Consider the following 13592-nt stretch of genomic DNA (forward strand, 5'->3'; position numbering starts at 1 on the left):
CAGCCAGGAAACAACTGTTTTACTTACAAAGACCAAAAAAAAAAAAAAAAAAAAACATCCCCACAGAAACAACAAATGCTCCCGGAGTAAGTTATGATGAAGTTTATAGCTTTCCGCGACGCGCGCAGGCGGTGATGAAACGCGCCACGAGCGAATTTTACGCCACAAGATCGCGGTCTAAGCAACATGAAGGCGTTTTTTTTTTTCCTCCCCTTTTTGGACTAGATGTCCCGAAGCCTCCTCACATTGTAGCGAGGAGATTACATTTAGGTAACAATAGTCAGGAAGTGGTTAAATATTTTTTTTAAGAAGTGTACCGCTCCAGTCGTTTGGCACATGCGTAAAAGCTGCTGCGCCTCCGCGTGTCCACTCGGAAATAAAGAGCAAAGCAAATAAATCCGCGCTTACCTGAAACATACAGCGGCATAAAGCAGATTTTTTTTAACCCTCTCTTCCCCCCACCTCCGTGGCCGATTTGTCCCACGATCTGCTTCCTTTCCTTCGCTGGGGACAAATGCAATAGCTTGGCGAAGGTAGACAGAAGAAAATACAGAGAATACTTTTGCTTCGGGGCTGCGAAACCCCCGAAGGCAAAGATCAGGATACAATTAGCTCACGTCTCTGCTGCAGCCTGAGCGGCACTGCCCCAGTCTTTGTTGAATTTATGTTTTATAAAATCAAATAAATCTATTTTTTTTAACAACACCCTCTCTCCCCCTCTGCCCCTCGCGGAGGAGCTGATTTTAATCGTTATGATTAGTTTTGATGTAAGGTTGCCTCGGGCTATTCCTCCAAATGGATGGAGTGATTCTCTGCCAGGGAGAAAAAGCACCAGATGATGATAATTATATAGATTGTTGGTGGAGTCCTTTGATTTTTTTTTCTCTCTCTCTCTCTCTCTCTCTCTCTCTCTCCTTTCTTCTCCTTCTGCAGTTTTTTAGTCTTTTCCTTCACACAACTTGTTGATTAGCTGACAGTCAACTTATTAAATTAAAGGAATGTGCGTAATGTTACTCCATATTCTAGACTTTGCATGATGCACCCCCACCTTTTTTTTTTTTTTTTGGACAGCCTCCAAATGACGTAGTTGTATAAATAAGCACTTGCAGCTTGCTTTGCCTTAATCAAGTCTGAATCATTGCCTCGGGCTGCTGTGCGAGTTCATTTCAAATGTTCAACCATGCATGATTTCACGAAGATTGAGCCACTTCAGAGGCTTTCACGTTTACTTTGGGACTGCAGAAACAATATTGCAAGTTATTCATTTTGTTTTTATTTAAAAACTCCTCCACGAGAGCAGTTTTTCAGTCTGTTCCGTGCACATGCGCACGCACACAGACACACAGCTGCGCTCTCTTTCGCCCCCAAGTGTTCAGAAGATCATGTTCTTTGACAGCAGACATGAAACCGACTCCATTTAGCCATGTTATTGCCCAAAATAAGAGGCAGAGAAACACAGGAGGGGCTCATTTCAGCATCAAAAACAGATATATGTGCAAAAACAGGTTGTGTGTATTAATGTTTGCGTCAAGAAGGGGTTTCAAAGTCCAAGACCCTGGGCTGGATCTGGATCAGGAGGATTCATGAGGCTCTCCACATGGATAGAATTTATTGTTGTTGATTTTATTTATAACTTAGGAGTCTCTTTCACTGTAAGAAAATACTTTTTTTTGTCTTTAACTTTTGTGTTAGTTCACAACTAAGTTGTGCTTGTCAAGAGTTGTTATAGCGAGGTGGGCGATACTGGGAATTTTGGTATTGATCTGATACCAAGTAAATACAGGCCCAGTATCGCCGATATTGATACTGGTACCAATACTTAGATCCAAACGATCCAAAAGACCTAGGATAGAATTTCGCCAAACGTACGTGACAACAAAAAACTTTATCACAATCAACATTTTTGTTTAAAAAAAAAAATCACTCAACACAACTTATAGCAAAATCTCCTGAGGTAGAGGGCTGACAAACCACCATACAACAAAATTAACACACCACAACAAAATTGGCTGGTGCCACTGAGCCACATGATGGCGCAACAACAAAAGACCAGAGGGGGGAGAGTGCGCTGCTCTGTGTTGTGTGACACAGTGCAGTGCTGCTCTTACAGACAGAGACTTTGATGAATCTGCGTGCGCAGCAGTCAGTGCGTGCGTGAGAGAAAAAAGCTTGAGTATTGATCTTTTTACATGAGGATCGTTCAATAGCAATACCAGCGTTGGTATCAATATTATCAATATTAGGATCAATCTGCCCACCTCTAATTGCTGTCCTCCTGTCCGTCCGTACAGCAAAACCTTCTGCATCCTAAGGATTCAAGGATTCAAAAGAATTTTATTGTCATATGCACAAAGGAACATGTTTCCTGTACAATGAAATGTGTTTACTGCATTTAACCCATCCTAATTGCCAGTTAGGAGCAGAAGTCGCCTTTAGGCGCCCGGGGACCAGCTCCAGATGTATATCCTGTCCTAAAACCCAAGAACTAAAACTCTCAAAATGGAAATTTTTACACTTTAATATTGAGAAGTCAAAGTTCTGTCTGCCAGAAAATAATGCATTTCTCACATTTATAAATGCCCTTTTTTAAACTGATTTTGGGGTTTCAAGTATGAAATGTACCAGACGCCCTGAAATGCTCACATTGCTCGCTAGATGGCAGCAAATGTTGCTCAAATGTGACAAGGGCCCGACTGTTTATTCATTTCAGAAGTTAATTTTTGGCAAAATTGACAGCCAAAAATCAACATGCAGTTGTGTCTCTTGCCTTTATGGGCAACTTTCTTGTGTCTGAGCAGCTTTTAAAATGTAAGTTGACTGGACTTGAAAAGACAAGTTGGGTTAACATTTATAATGATTCAACTTGTTTTCTGAAGTTCTGGCAACTTAATGTTTTAAGGCAGCCTGGACACTAACAGGTAAAACTTTCCCCCTCTTTTGAAATTTATTGTTGATCTTTGATTTTTGACCAATGCTATATCATCACTGAAAAAAAAACAACTTCTACAAGATATATTGTCTGGGCTGCCTTAACATTCTAATATAAATGAATTTGAAAAGACATGTTGTGGTAACTATGTATTATAATGATTCAGATTGTTTTCTCAAGTTGTGTCAACTTAAAAATTAAAATATGCATGATTACTTTTTAAACGTGAAAACAAAAACTTGTTTGATTTGCAGTGTACCCTGTGATGTCACAAAATTGCTTGAAAACTGCAGCAATACAGTATAAAATCTATTTTTGTTTTAATGGTTAGTGCTCTGGCAACTTGTTTTTTCAAGTTCTGTCAACTTAAAAATTTTAAGCAGCCCAGGCTATAAAATGTTTATGAATTCAAAGAGAAACCCTTGTTTTGTAGTGTATCCTGCCATGTTACGACATTGCTTGAAAATCAAAGTGCAACAATACAGTGACAGTGCCCTGTTAACTTTTATGGCTGGAGTGATGTGAGAGTCTCGACAGCCACCAGTTTATGCTTAATATTCTCAGATAGTCCTTGAAAAAAATGTCAGTTATTGCCACCGTGTTCCACTCAGTCTTAGCGGCGAGTGTGCGGAACTCAATAGCAAAATCATTTACTTTGCGTGAACATTGCATTAATGCCAGTAATAACCTCGCAGCTTCCCGACCTGGAGATGTGTGCTGAAACACCCACTTGAATGCCTAAACAAAACTGAACTGATGAGCAGGTGTCGTCCCGACAGGTGACATATGATGAACACAGTTGTTGCGTGGTCGGATGGAAAAGCTGACACTTGTACAGTGAGGAAAATAAGTATTTGAACACCCTGCGATTTTGCAAGTTCTCCCACTTAGAAATCATGGAGGGGTCTGAAATTTTCATCTTAGGTGCATGTCCACTGTGAGAGACATAATCTAAAAAAAAAAAAAATCCGGAAATCACAATGTATGATTTCTTTAATAATTTATTTGTATGTTACTGCTGCAAATAAGTATTTGAACACCTACCAACCAGCAAGAATTCTGTCTCTCACAGACCTGTTAATTTTTCTTTAAGAAGCCCTCTTATTCTGAACTCTTTACCTGTATTAATTGCACCTGTTTGAACTTGTTACCTGTATAAAAGACACCTGTTCACACACTCAATCAATCACACTCAAACCTGTCCACCATAGCCAAGACCAAAGAGCTGTCTAAGGACACCAGGGACAAAACTAGACCTGCACAAGGCTGGGATGGACTACAGGACAACAGGCAAGCAGCTTGGTAGAAGACAACAGCTGTTATGATTATTTATTAGAAAGTGGAAGAAACACAAGATGACTGTCAATCTCCCTCGGTCTGGGATTCCATGCAAGATCTCACTTTGTGCGGTAAGGATGATTCTGAGAAAGCTCAGAACTACAGAGGAGGACCTGGTCAAAGACCTGAAGAGAGCTGGGACCACAGTCACAAAGATTACATTAGTAACACATGATGCCGTCATGGTTTAAAATCCTTCAGGGCAGCAAGGTCCCCCTGCTCAAGCCAGCACATGTCCAGGCCCACTTGAAGTTCACCAGTGACCATCTGGATGATCCAGAGGAGGTATGGGAGAAGATCATGTGGTCAGATGAGACCAGAGTAGAGATTTTTTGAATCAACTCCACTTACCATGTTTAGAGGATGAGAACAACCCCAAGAAAACCATCCCAACTGTGAAGCATGGGGGTGGAAACATCATACTCTGGGGGTGCTCTTCTGCAAAGGGGACAGGATGACTGCACCGTATTGAAGGGAGGATGGATGGGGTCATGTATTGCGAGATTTTGGCAAACAACCTCCTTGCCTCAGTAAGAGCACTGAAGATGGGTCATGGCTGGGTCTTCCAGCATGACAATGACCCCAAACACACAGCCAGGGTAACTAAGGAGGGGCTCCGTAAGAAGCATTTCAAGGTCCTGGAGTGGCCTGGCCAGTCTCCAGACCTGAACTCAATAGAAAACCTTTGGAGGGAGCTGAAACCCCAAACCTGAAAGATCTAGAGAAGATCTGTATGGAGGAGTGGACCAAAATCCCTGCTGCAGTGTGTGAAAACCTGGTGAAAAACTACAGGAAACGTTTGACCTCTGTAATTGCAAACAAAGGCTACTGTACCAAATATTAACATTGATTTTCACAGGTGTTCAAATACTTATTTGCAGCAGTAACATACAAATAAATTATTTAAAAAAATCATACATTGTGATTTCTGTTTTTTGTTTTTAGATTATGTCTCTCACAGTGGACAAGCACCTAAGATGAAAATTTCAGACCCCTCCATGATTTCTAAGTGGGAGAACTTGCAAAATCGCAGGGTGTTCAAATACTTATTTTCCTCACTGTAGTTCAAAGAGTAGTTCACATTGTGTGATGAGTGGCTTCACATCTCCTGATTCCCAAGAGAACTGTTCCAGAGGGGAAAGCTGATTGCAAAAGCCAGTGTCACTGACTTGGAACAGCCCTTCGTGCTGACCCCTCCGGTGACTGGTGTGCAGCAGCTTCAGGTCTCACTGCTACAGGTGTTCCTTTATCAAGCCTAGTCTTTCCACCAGGAGACCGACCTGACAGCCTAACGTGGTCAGTATCTGGTCCTGACGCTTTGCTAGCTCACTTAAACTGAAGCACAAGGTCATCAAAGTCTCTTTCTACTGTGCGAGCTTTTGTCCCTGAACACGAAGCGTCAAATGGACCGGGGCGGAATCTGCTGGGCGGAATCTGCTGTGTTCGTTTTTGGCCAGTTCATTCTCTTATGAACTTGGACACAAAAACGCAGGACACAATTGTTAGATTCACCAAGGTGCATAGCGTGAGAAAAAGGGTTTAATAAAAAGCCACATGGGAGTCGGTACATGGAAAGGCAGGCGATAAACAGCAGCGGTATCCAAATCATGAGACAAGAAACAAGGTCAAAAAACAGCCAAAGGTTCAAAAACACAGCATTACAAAACAACAAATCAAGGACTATGAGGAAAGATGGTAACGATGACACAAAGGAACAGCGAACTGGCAAAAACATGAGGAAAACAGAGGGCATAAATAGTGCAGGAGGTGATGGGGGAAAATGAGGGACAGATGTGAGGTAACTTTCAGGAACAGGGCGTGGCAAAGAGATGGAAAAACACACCCAGACCCAAACCCCAGACACAAGACAAGAGCATGCAATGAACCTGAACACAAACCAAGAACAAGCAATACAAAAACCAAACATGTACACAGTCCCACATGACAGTAACTCCAACACTGGGGGCATGTTTGGACTTCATCTGTCTTGCTGGTGTTGTCCGCGCTCCAGTTCTTCACTCATTTATGGGTTTGCGAGGAGATAGATGGAGACAGGCACTTCCAAAATGGTGACATTTGAAAGTGTTTCATTTGAGCCCCAAACCCGCTGTTCAGAAAAACCTATGGGTGATGTCACAGAGGGATTGTGCAGTATAAATGTACATTCTCTGGACCTGACTCTGACCAGGTTCAGTCGTAGTCTGAAGGAATGGAGTCAGAATACCATGTCAAAGAAGGAATGACTCACCGCTGGTTTTGATAGAGAGATTTTTTTCCCATTTATCTGATGTTTCACAGCATCTTTTGTAGAAGATTACATGATTACATGAATGAATGAATGAATGAATGAACTAATAAGTTTACTTCAGTACAAAGAAAAAAAGAGAAAAAAAACTTTTCGGTACGAAATAAAACAAAACAAAACTGGTTTATCAGTTAACCTAAGTAACCGAAAGGGTGTAGGTAGAAACAAAAGCTTATATACACCTATCCCTTTTAGCTCAGTACATTTTACTCCTCCCTACAAAAGCAAAATGAGCAGAACAAGCAAAACACAAACATTTGAAGATAATTAACTTAAATTGCTCATCATAACAAAATAAGTAATAACGCACATTGCACAATCCAAAAATAATAGTACAAAATCAATAAACTTAATTGTGCATATTGTAACCAAAAATTATATGGTTTTTGCTTTTGCAGAGACACAGTGACTTTTTACAGTAGTTTGTGTCCTTGGTTTATCAAATATCAATATTCCTCTCAAATTATAACTGGAGTCCTTCATTTTAAACAGATTTTGGATATGTTAAGGTAAATGTTTGTCTCTTGCTTTGTAGATAGTTTGTGTTGTAATGAAATGAACTAAGTCCATGAATTTCAGAATATTTAAGCAAATAAATAATGGGTTGGTTGGCTCATGGTAAGATTTATTACTGATAATTCTTATGGATTTCTTTTGCAATAGAAATATTGAATTAGTATATGTTTTATATGTGTTTCTCCACACCTCAAAACAATATGTCAAATATGGAGCTGTTAATGCATAATATAAAGTAATTAATGACTATTGAGAGAAGAAATCTTGAGCTTTGTACAGAATTGCAATGGATTTTGACATTTTGAATTTAGCATAATTTATGTGTGTTTTCCAGTTTAAGTTATTATCAATAATAACTCCAAGAAATGTAGTTTCATTTACAATTTCCATTTCAGTGTCATGTATTGTTAAACTTCTACTTGAATACCTGGGCTTATTTCCAAATATACTGTAATACACTTTGTTATACCAAGATGAAGTGATACTTTGTTTGAATCAAATTCCTTCTCCACCATGTCCAAAAGCTGATCCAAATATCCCCACTACCCGAACAAAGTTGTATCATCAGCAAATAAAATACAATTCCGAGATGCAGAAACCAAAGATACATCGTTTGTTATGGTCTGAACCCAAACGGGATGCTTGACCCAAATGCAGGAGACAGAAATGGAACAGAAACATCCAAAATTGAACTGGACTTATTACACAGGGTAACTAGAAAATGTGCAACAGAATGAATAATTGTAAAGTATATTGTTTGAATTGCATAATAATTAGTATGTTACCTATGCCATTTATCTTGTATAGGTACCATAATTATTATACAATTCAGACAATGTACTTTATGTATTTTAAATAAATACTATCATTAATTTTGATTTTGAGTAATTATATTTTATTAATACTAAATACATAAAGCTGAGGATTATGCATTTCAAATAAATAGGATTTATTACAGTAATGAATATGCATCATGTAAGGTTTATTTGGTAGGTTTGCATTAAAATTATGTAAAAAAAAAGTAAAATGAGAATTAGTCATATAATAAAATTACATAAATCTTAAAGATTAGGGTAAATATTTCTGTGAGTGCAGGTGCAGAAGGAGTTGTAGGGGAGATCCAGAAGCAGGTGCCTGTCCACGAAGCTGAGGGAGGAGGAGATCCTGAGGAGGAGGAGAGACACAGGTGAGTTGGTTTGTGGTGCACACGAGCAGTCAGTACCGAGCGACAGAATGCTAAAGTTAAAAAATGCCGAAATACTGGCGTGGGAATGCCAGAGTTAAACGCAGGCAAAGACAGTGTAGAAACGCTTAAAAACAACTATTATGGAAAATAGAGAGGCCAGGTTACCGAGCACGAATCACTGAGTTTCTGGCAATGATGGGATGCAAAACCGGGGTTTAAGTACTGCAGCCATGATGAGTAGCAGGTGCGATAATCAGCACTCAGCTCTGTTTCAGCTACCTGAGGGGGAGAGAGAGAGAGAGGAAAAGCAGAGCCAGGCAGGGACCAAGGCAACACACACCACAGTCCCCCCCCCCCCCCCCCCCACACACACACACACGCGCACACACACACACAACAGGAGCCCCCAGGCGACTTACCAGGACGATTTGGATGTTCCCAGTGGAAATCTCTGAGGACGGAAAGGTTGAGGATAAGGTCCCGCTTCACCTATCCGCCCTTTTCAGGTTTCAAATCCAGCAAAACGTTGGAGAGTTTGCCGCGCTGCGAGATCTCAGTAACATTGAGAACTGCATGGAGATGCTCTGATCACGCTGCACTTTAACCGCTGCACACAGACAACAGCATCAACATTGCAACATAAAACTATTTTTATATTTTGCCTAAAACTCTCATGCATATATTTTTTGGGTTTATAGACATTGTTATTGCATTTGTTTTATGTAAACATGCGAGAATCACAGGCTGTGAGCTACACTCGCTTTCTGATCATGTCGTTCTGGGGGAAAGTGAAGTTTGCTCTTTAACGTCTTGATTATTGTTCTTTACGACACTGTTTGTCCTCTTTGTTCCAGACTTATATATAATATGTCTGAAATTTGGTTTGCGTTTATTAAATTCCACACAGATTAAACGTAGCAGACACGGATTATTCGTTATTGTTTTAGCATGTTTTCAGGGTATCATGCAGCAGTCTCTTATTAACATGATGAAAAGCATAATAAATACATTTTTGTATTATAATATTTATTTACAATTGTCATCATGTGGATTCTCTATGTTGTTTTGACTGCAGCGACTCTCTGGTGCGCAAGGGATTATGGGATACATGACAACCCTGGATGAGCATTCCTCTGGTCCATAGTCCCCCCAGTCCAGTGGTGGGCACAGCTAACAAAAAAGTTAGCTTTGATAACAGCTAATCAGCTAACTGAAAAGTTATCTTTTATAAAGCTAAACCGATAAACCACCCAAAAATTTATCAGAAGCTACAGCTAACCAATAAATTTCAGTATTGTCTCTGTTACACTTGCCACTACTAACAAGCTGATTTTGAGTGTTAATACCACAGTTGCTTCTGTTATCATCAAAGGCGACCACAGACCCAAACAATGAGTCAGCACTTCTATCTTTGTGCGCCCCACCCACTGCTGGAAGCTCCTGTTTACTACATAGCTTTCAGCAGTGAAGCAGCTAAGAGGAGCAGCTAAGCTCAACTCTATATACACACACACACACACACACACACACACACACACACACACACACACACACACACACACACACACACACACACACACATATAAAATACATCATTATTCCTTAACAGAATATAGCAGTGTTGCCATGAGGCAGAGGTCTTGGGCAATAAAGCAGTTTTGACTTATGGTTTTGATAAAAAAATAATCTGGATAGAATAACTCCATTAATGTCAATTCTGTCATTTGTACAAAGTTAAAATATAACATATCTTTTAATTTCAAATAATGCACTAATTCTGAAGTTTTGTAACAAACCCAGACAGATGCCAAAGGGATTATGGGTAAATGAGCCTCCGCTAACACTGATTGGTTGACTCATTCATTCTATGTAAAAACCAACATGTTAATGTGATGTGACGTGTGTGTTGATATTTACATATAAATGTGCTTTTGTAAAATATGCCATTTTATTCATATGTTAAAAAAAGCCATTTGCAAGCCAAAAGTCAACTTGTGATTACCGTCTGATATAACCGGGGTCAAAATGCATAGAACGCTGCCATCTACTGGTGACCAGATGCTCAGACCCTTACCCATAATCCTTTGCATACCAGTTTGCTGCAGTTTAAACAACAGAATCCACGACAACAATTGTAAATGAAGATTATACAAGCAAAATGTACATTTTTATTTCTTTAGCTGCTGTAAGAGGCTGCAACAACTCTCAGGCGCACAAAGGATTATGGGATATCTCAATACTTAGGGCCAATACTGCCATGAACACTACTGGCCAGCAGATGGCAGTAGAGACTGTGAAAACTTACCAAAACAAATATTCCAAATTATCCGTGTGCTACGTTTAATCTGTGTGGAATTTAATAAATGCAAACCGAATTTCAGACATCTTATATACATTACTCTGAAACAAAGATGACAAACAGTGTTGTAGGACAATAAGCAGGACGTTATAGGAAACAGGAATCGATTGCAACTTACAGTGATTCCAATTGAAAATTTTTACATGCTGGCATTTTTACATAAAACAAACATAATAACAATATCTATAAACCCAGAGAATATATTCACAAGAGTTTCAGGCACAATATACAAAGAGTTTAATGCTGTTGTCCGTGTGGAGCCTGATCAGAGCGTCTCAAATGCATTTCTCCTGTCGTGACTGTACTGAGATTTTCTATTTCAATTTATTTTCATTTATATAGTGCCAAATCACAACAGAGTTGCCTCAAAGCACTTCACACAGGTAAGATTTAACCTTACCAACCCCCAGAGCAACAGTGGTAAGGAAAAACTCCCTCTGAGGAAGAAACCTCAAGCAGAGCAGACTCAAAGGGGTGACCCTCTGCTTGGGCCATGATACAAACATAAATTACAGAACAATTCACGGACGAATATACAAGAAATGCTATTGGCACACAGGACAGGAGGATTGCCAACACGAATACAACTCCCATCTCTGGTTGGAGCTGCACCTTAAACAGAGAAAAAAACAGAATCAGACATCAGAAAGACAAAAAATTCCTCTGTTTACACAGAGTAGAGCTGTTTATCTGCTACAAAACATTTAATAGGTTAGCACTGAAATCTTTAATATCAGACTTAACAAAGGTTTTAGTGTTTCAGATTTATTTACTTCACCTGCAAAAACATGTTAGCGATCTAAAAATTATTGGACCAAAACTTAGTTTTGACTTATGGTTTTGATTTGTAAATCAAATTAATGTGGATAGAATAACTACATTAATGACAAGTCTGTCATTTGTACAAAGTTAAAATATAACACATATCTTTTAATTTTAAATAATGCACTAATTCTGAAAATGAATCGGACCAAAATTTATCGGAAGATAATTGGTCCACTGATGGTTTTCAAAGTTATCTGAGATGCTAATCCAATAATGAAACCATTAGCTTTGATAATTAGCGGTTAGTGGATTAGCGGAACTGTGCCCACCACTGCCCATATCAGTAAAGCTCCATTGAAATTGAAAATTGAGGAGAGACGGTGAGACAGACAGACAGACAGAGAGAGTGCTGTCTTTTCTCTTTAAGTCTATAAAAATAAGGCTATAAAAGTATAAAAATAAAAGTACTTGATTCTTTCACTAAAACATCAAATCTAGGCTTTCATCTTAGATGCACCTTCGGGCAAATTGTAGCTTAACTTTCAGGTCTCCTTTTTAAGAAAATCCTCATATATAAATTCAACAATAATGATAATAATATTAAAGCAAACAGAGCTCTGGTATTAGATTGGAAAAGTATTTGTATCGGCAGATATGCAAATTCAGGTATCAGGTTGGGATCGGAAATGAAAAATTGTGGATCGGTGCATCCCTAGGTGTGGGCCAGTCTAGCATTGCACCATCTGGCTGGATGGTGTTCCTAGAGATAACAATGCCTAAAAAGGACACAGTTTCCCTGTGGAACTTGGACACGAAAAGGTGGTTCTCCAGCAGCCTTTGGAGGACTAATCGGATGTGAGTAGAGTGTTCTGTAGGTGAGGGAGAAAAGATCAAGATGCCATCCAAATAAACAAACATGAAACAATTCAGATAGTCCTGAAGGACATCATTCACCAGTCCCTGGAAGGTGGTGGGTGTGTTGGTCAGGCTGAATAGCATGACCAAGTACTCAAAATCCAGAGTGGGGTGTTAAATGCAGTCTTCCACTTGTCACCTTCCTTAATATGTAGCAGATGGCAGGGATTCCTAAGATCAAGTTTGGTGAAAATAGCTGCACTGTGTGGAGGACTGAATGCTGAATCAAGAAGGGGAAGCGGGCACCGATTGCGGACCGTAATGGCGTTCACGCCATGAAAATCAATACACGGGCGCAGTGTACCGTTCTTTTTCCCGTCAAAAAAGAAGCCTGCCCCCAGTGTTGATGACAATTGTCGTATCAATCCAGTAGCCAGGAAGTCCCGGATATACATCTCCATCGATTCCCTTTCTGGACACAAGAGGTTGGAAAGGGCTACTAGATGGAAAAGCTGTGCCCAGAGGCAAATTAATGGCATAGTCATAATGACAGTGCAGGGGAAGTGATAGAGCATGGATCCTTGCTGAATACCTCAGCCAGGTCTTGGTCCTCACTCGGGTCTAACGACAGCTCGGAGGGAGTGAAAGATGTCTCCCTGGCTTTAACACTGGGTGACATGGGTGATCAGAGACACCGACTGTGACAGGCTTCGCTCCACTGGGTGATAGTCCCAGTTGGCCAATTTGGGGATTGTGTAACACAGCCCAGGGATGTCCTAACACCAGGGGAGAAGCAGAGGAAAAACAAAGAACTGAATCTCTTCGTGGTGATTCCCTGACATTATCAACCTGACTGAGACAGTCTGATGAGTAATGGGAGGCAAGGGGGTGCCATCTAACGCATGCATGGAGAGTGGAACTGGAAGTGCCTTTTGTTGGGATACATGCATTAAGAACTTATTGGTGATTTTAAAAAATTCCCTTCAGCTGCAGAGTCAATAAGGACATGAACATGACTGTTGACCAAACATAATTGTGGCTGGGACCTGGGTGCAGCCTGGTTGAGCACCGTGAATTTAATCTGGCTCACCCACAGCCCAGCATTTTGGCCGAACAGGACAGGTACTAAGGATATGGCTCTTAGCACTGCAATAGAGACACTCCGGCATTCAGCCTCTTTTTGTGCTTTTGTGGGGACAATCTGGCCCAAGCTGCATGGGCTCATCAACAGGGGTAGCTGGAGAGCCAGAGAGGGGGAGCCCAGCATAGCTCGAGGAAGAAGGACCTGATCCGTGTCGCAGAGGGATCGGAGCAGCAGTGATACGGTCAGCCCTTTGGC

The 13592-nt window shown here is 40.3% G+C and overlaps 1 protein-coding gene across 2 annotated transcripts in view; it reads right to left on the reverse strand.

The window, feature by feature from the left end:
- The window catches only part of LOC117521902 (BTB/POZ domain-containing protein KCTD1), a 38233-nt gene extending 37477 nt beyond the window's left edge, over nucleotides 1-756 (reverse strand). The window contains exon 1 of one of the 2 annotated variants that reach the window (XM_034183265.1): nucleotides 481-756. Coding sequence is in view for 1 of the 2 variants with exons in the window: in XM_034183264.1 (XP_034039155.1) it covers nucleotides 409-417 (9 nt within the window). In the remaining variant the exon portion in view is untranslated. Of the gene's footprint in view, nucleotides 1-408 lie in introns of both variants that reach the window. The other variant, XM_034183264.1, reaches the window with a different exon arrangement.
- Between the last annotated feature and the right edge of the window lie 12836 nt (nucleotides 757-13592).

Source organism: Thalassophryne amazonica, chromosome 12 (assembly GCF_902500255.1).
Source record: "Thalassophryne amazonica chromosome 12, fThaAma1.1, whole genome shotgun sequence".
Lineage (NCBI taxonomy): Eukaryota > Metazoa > Chordata > Actinopteri > Batrachoidiformes > Batrachoididae > Thalassophryne > Thalassophryne amazonica.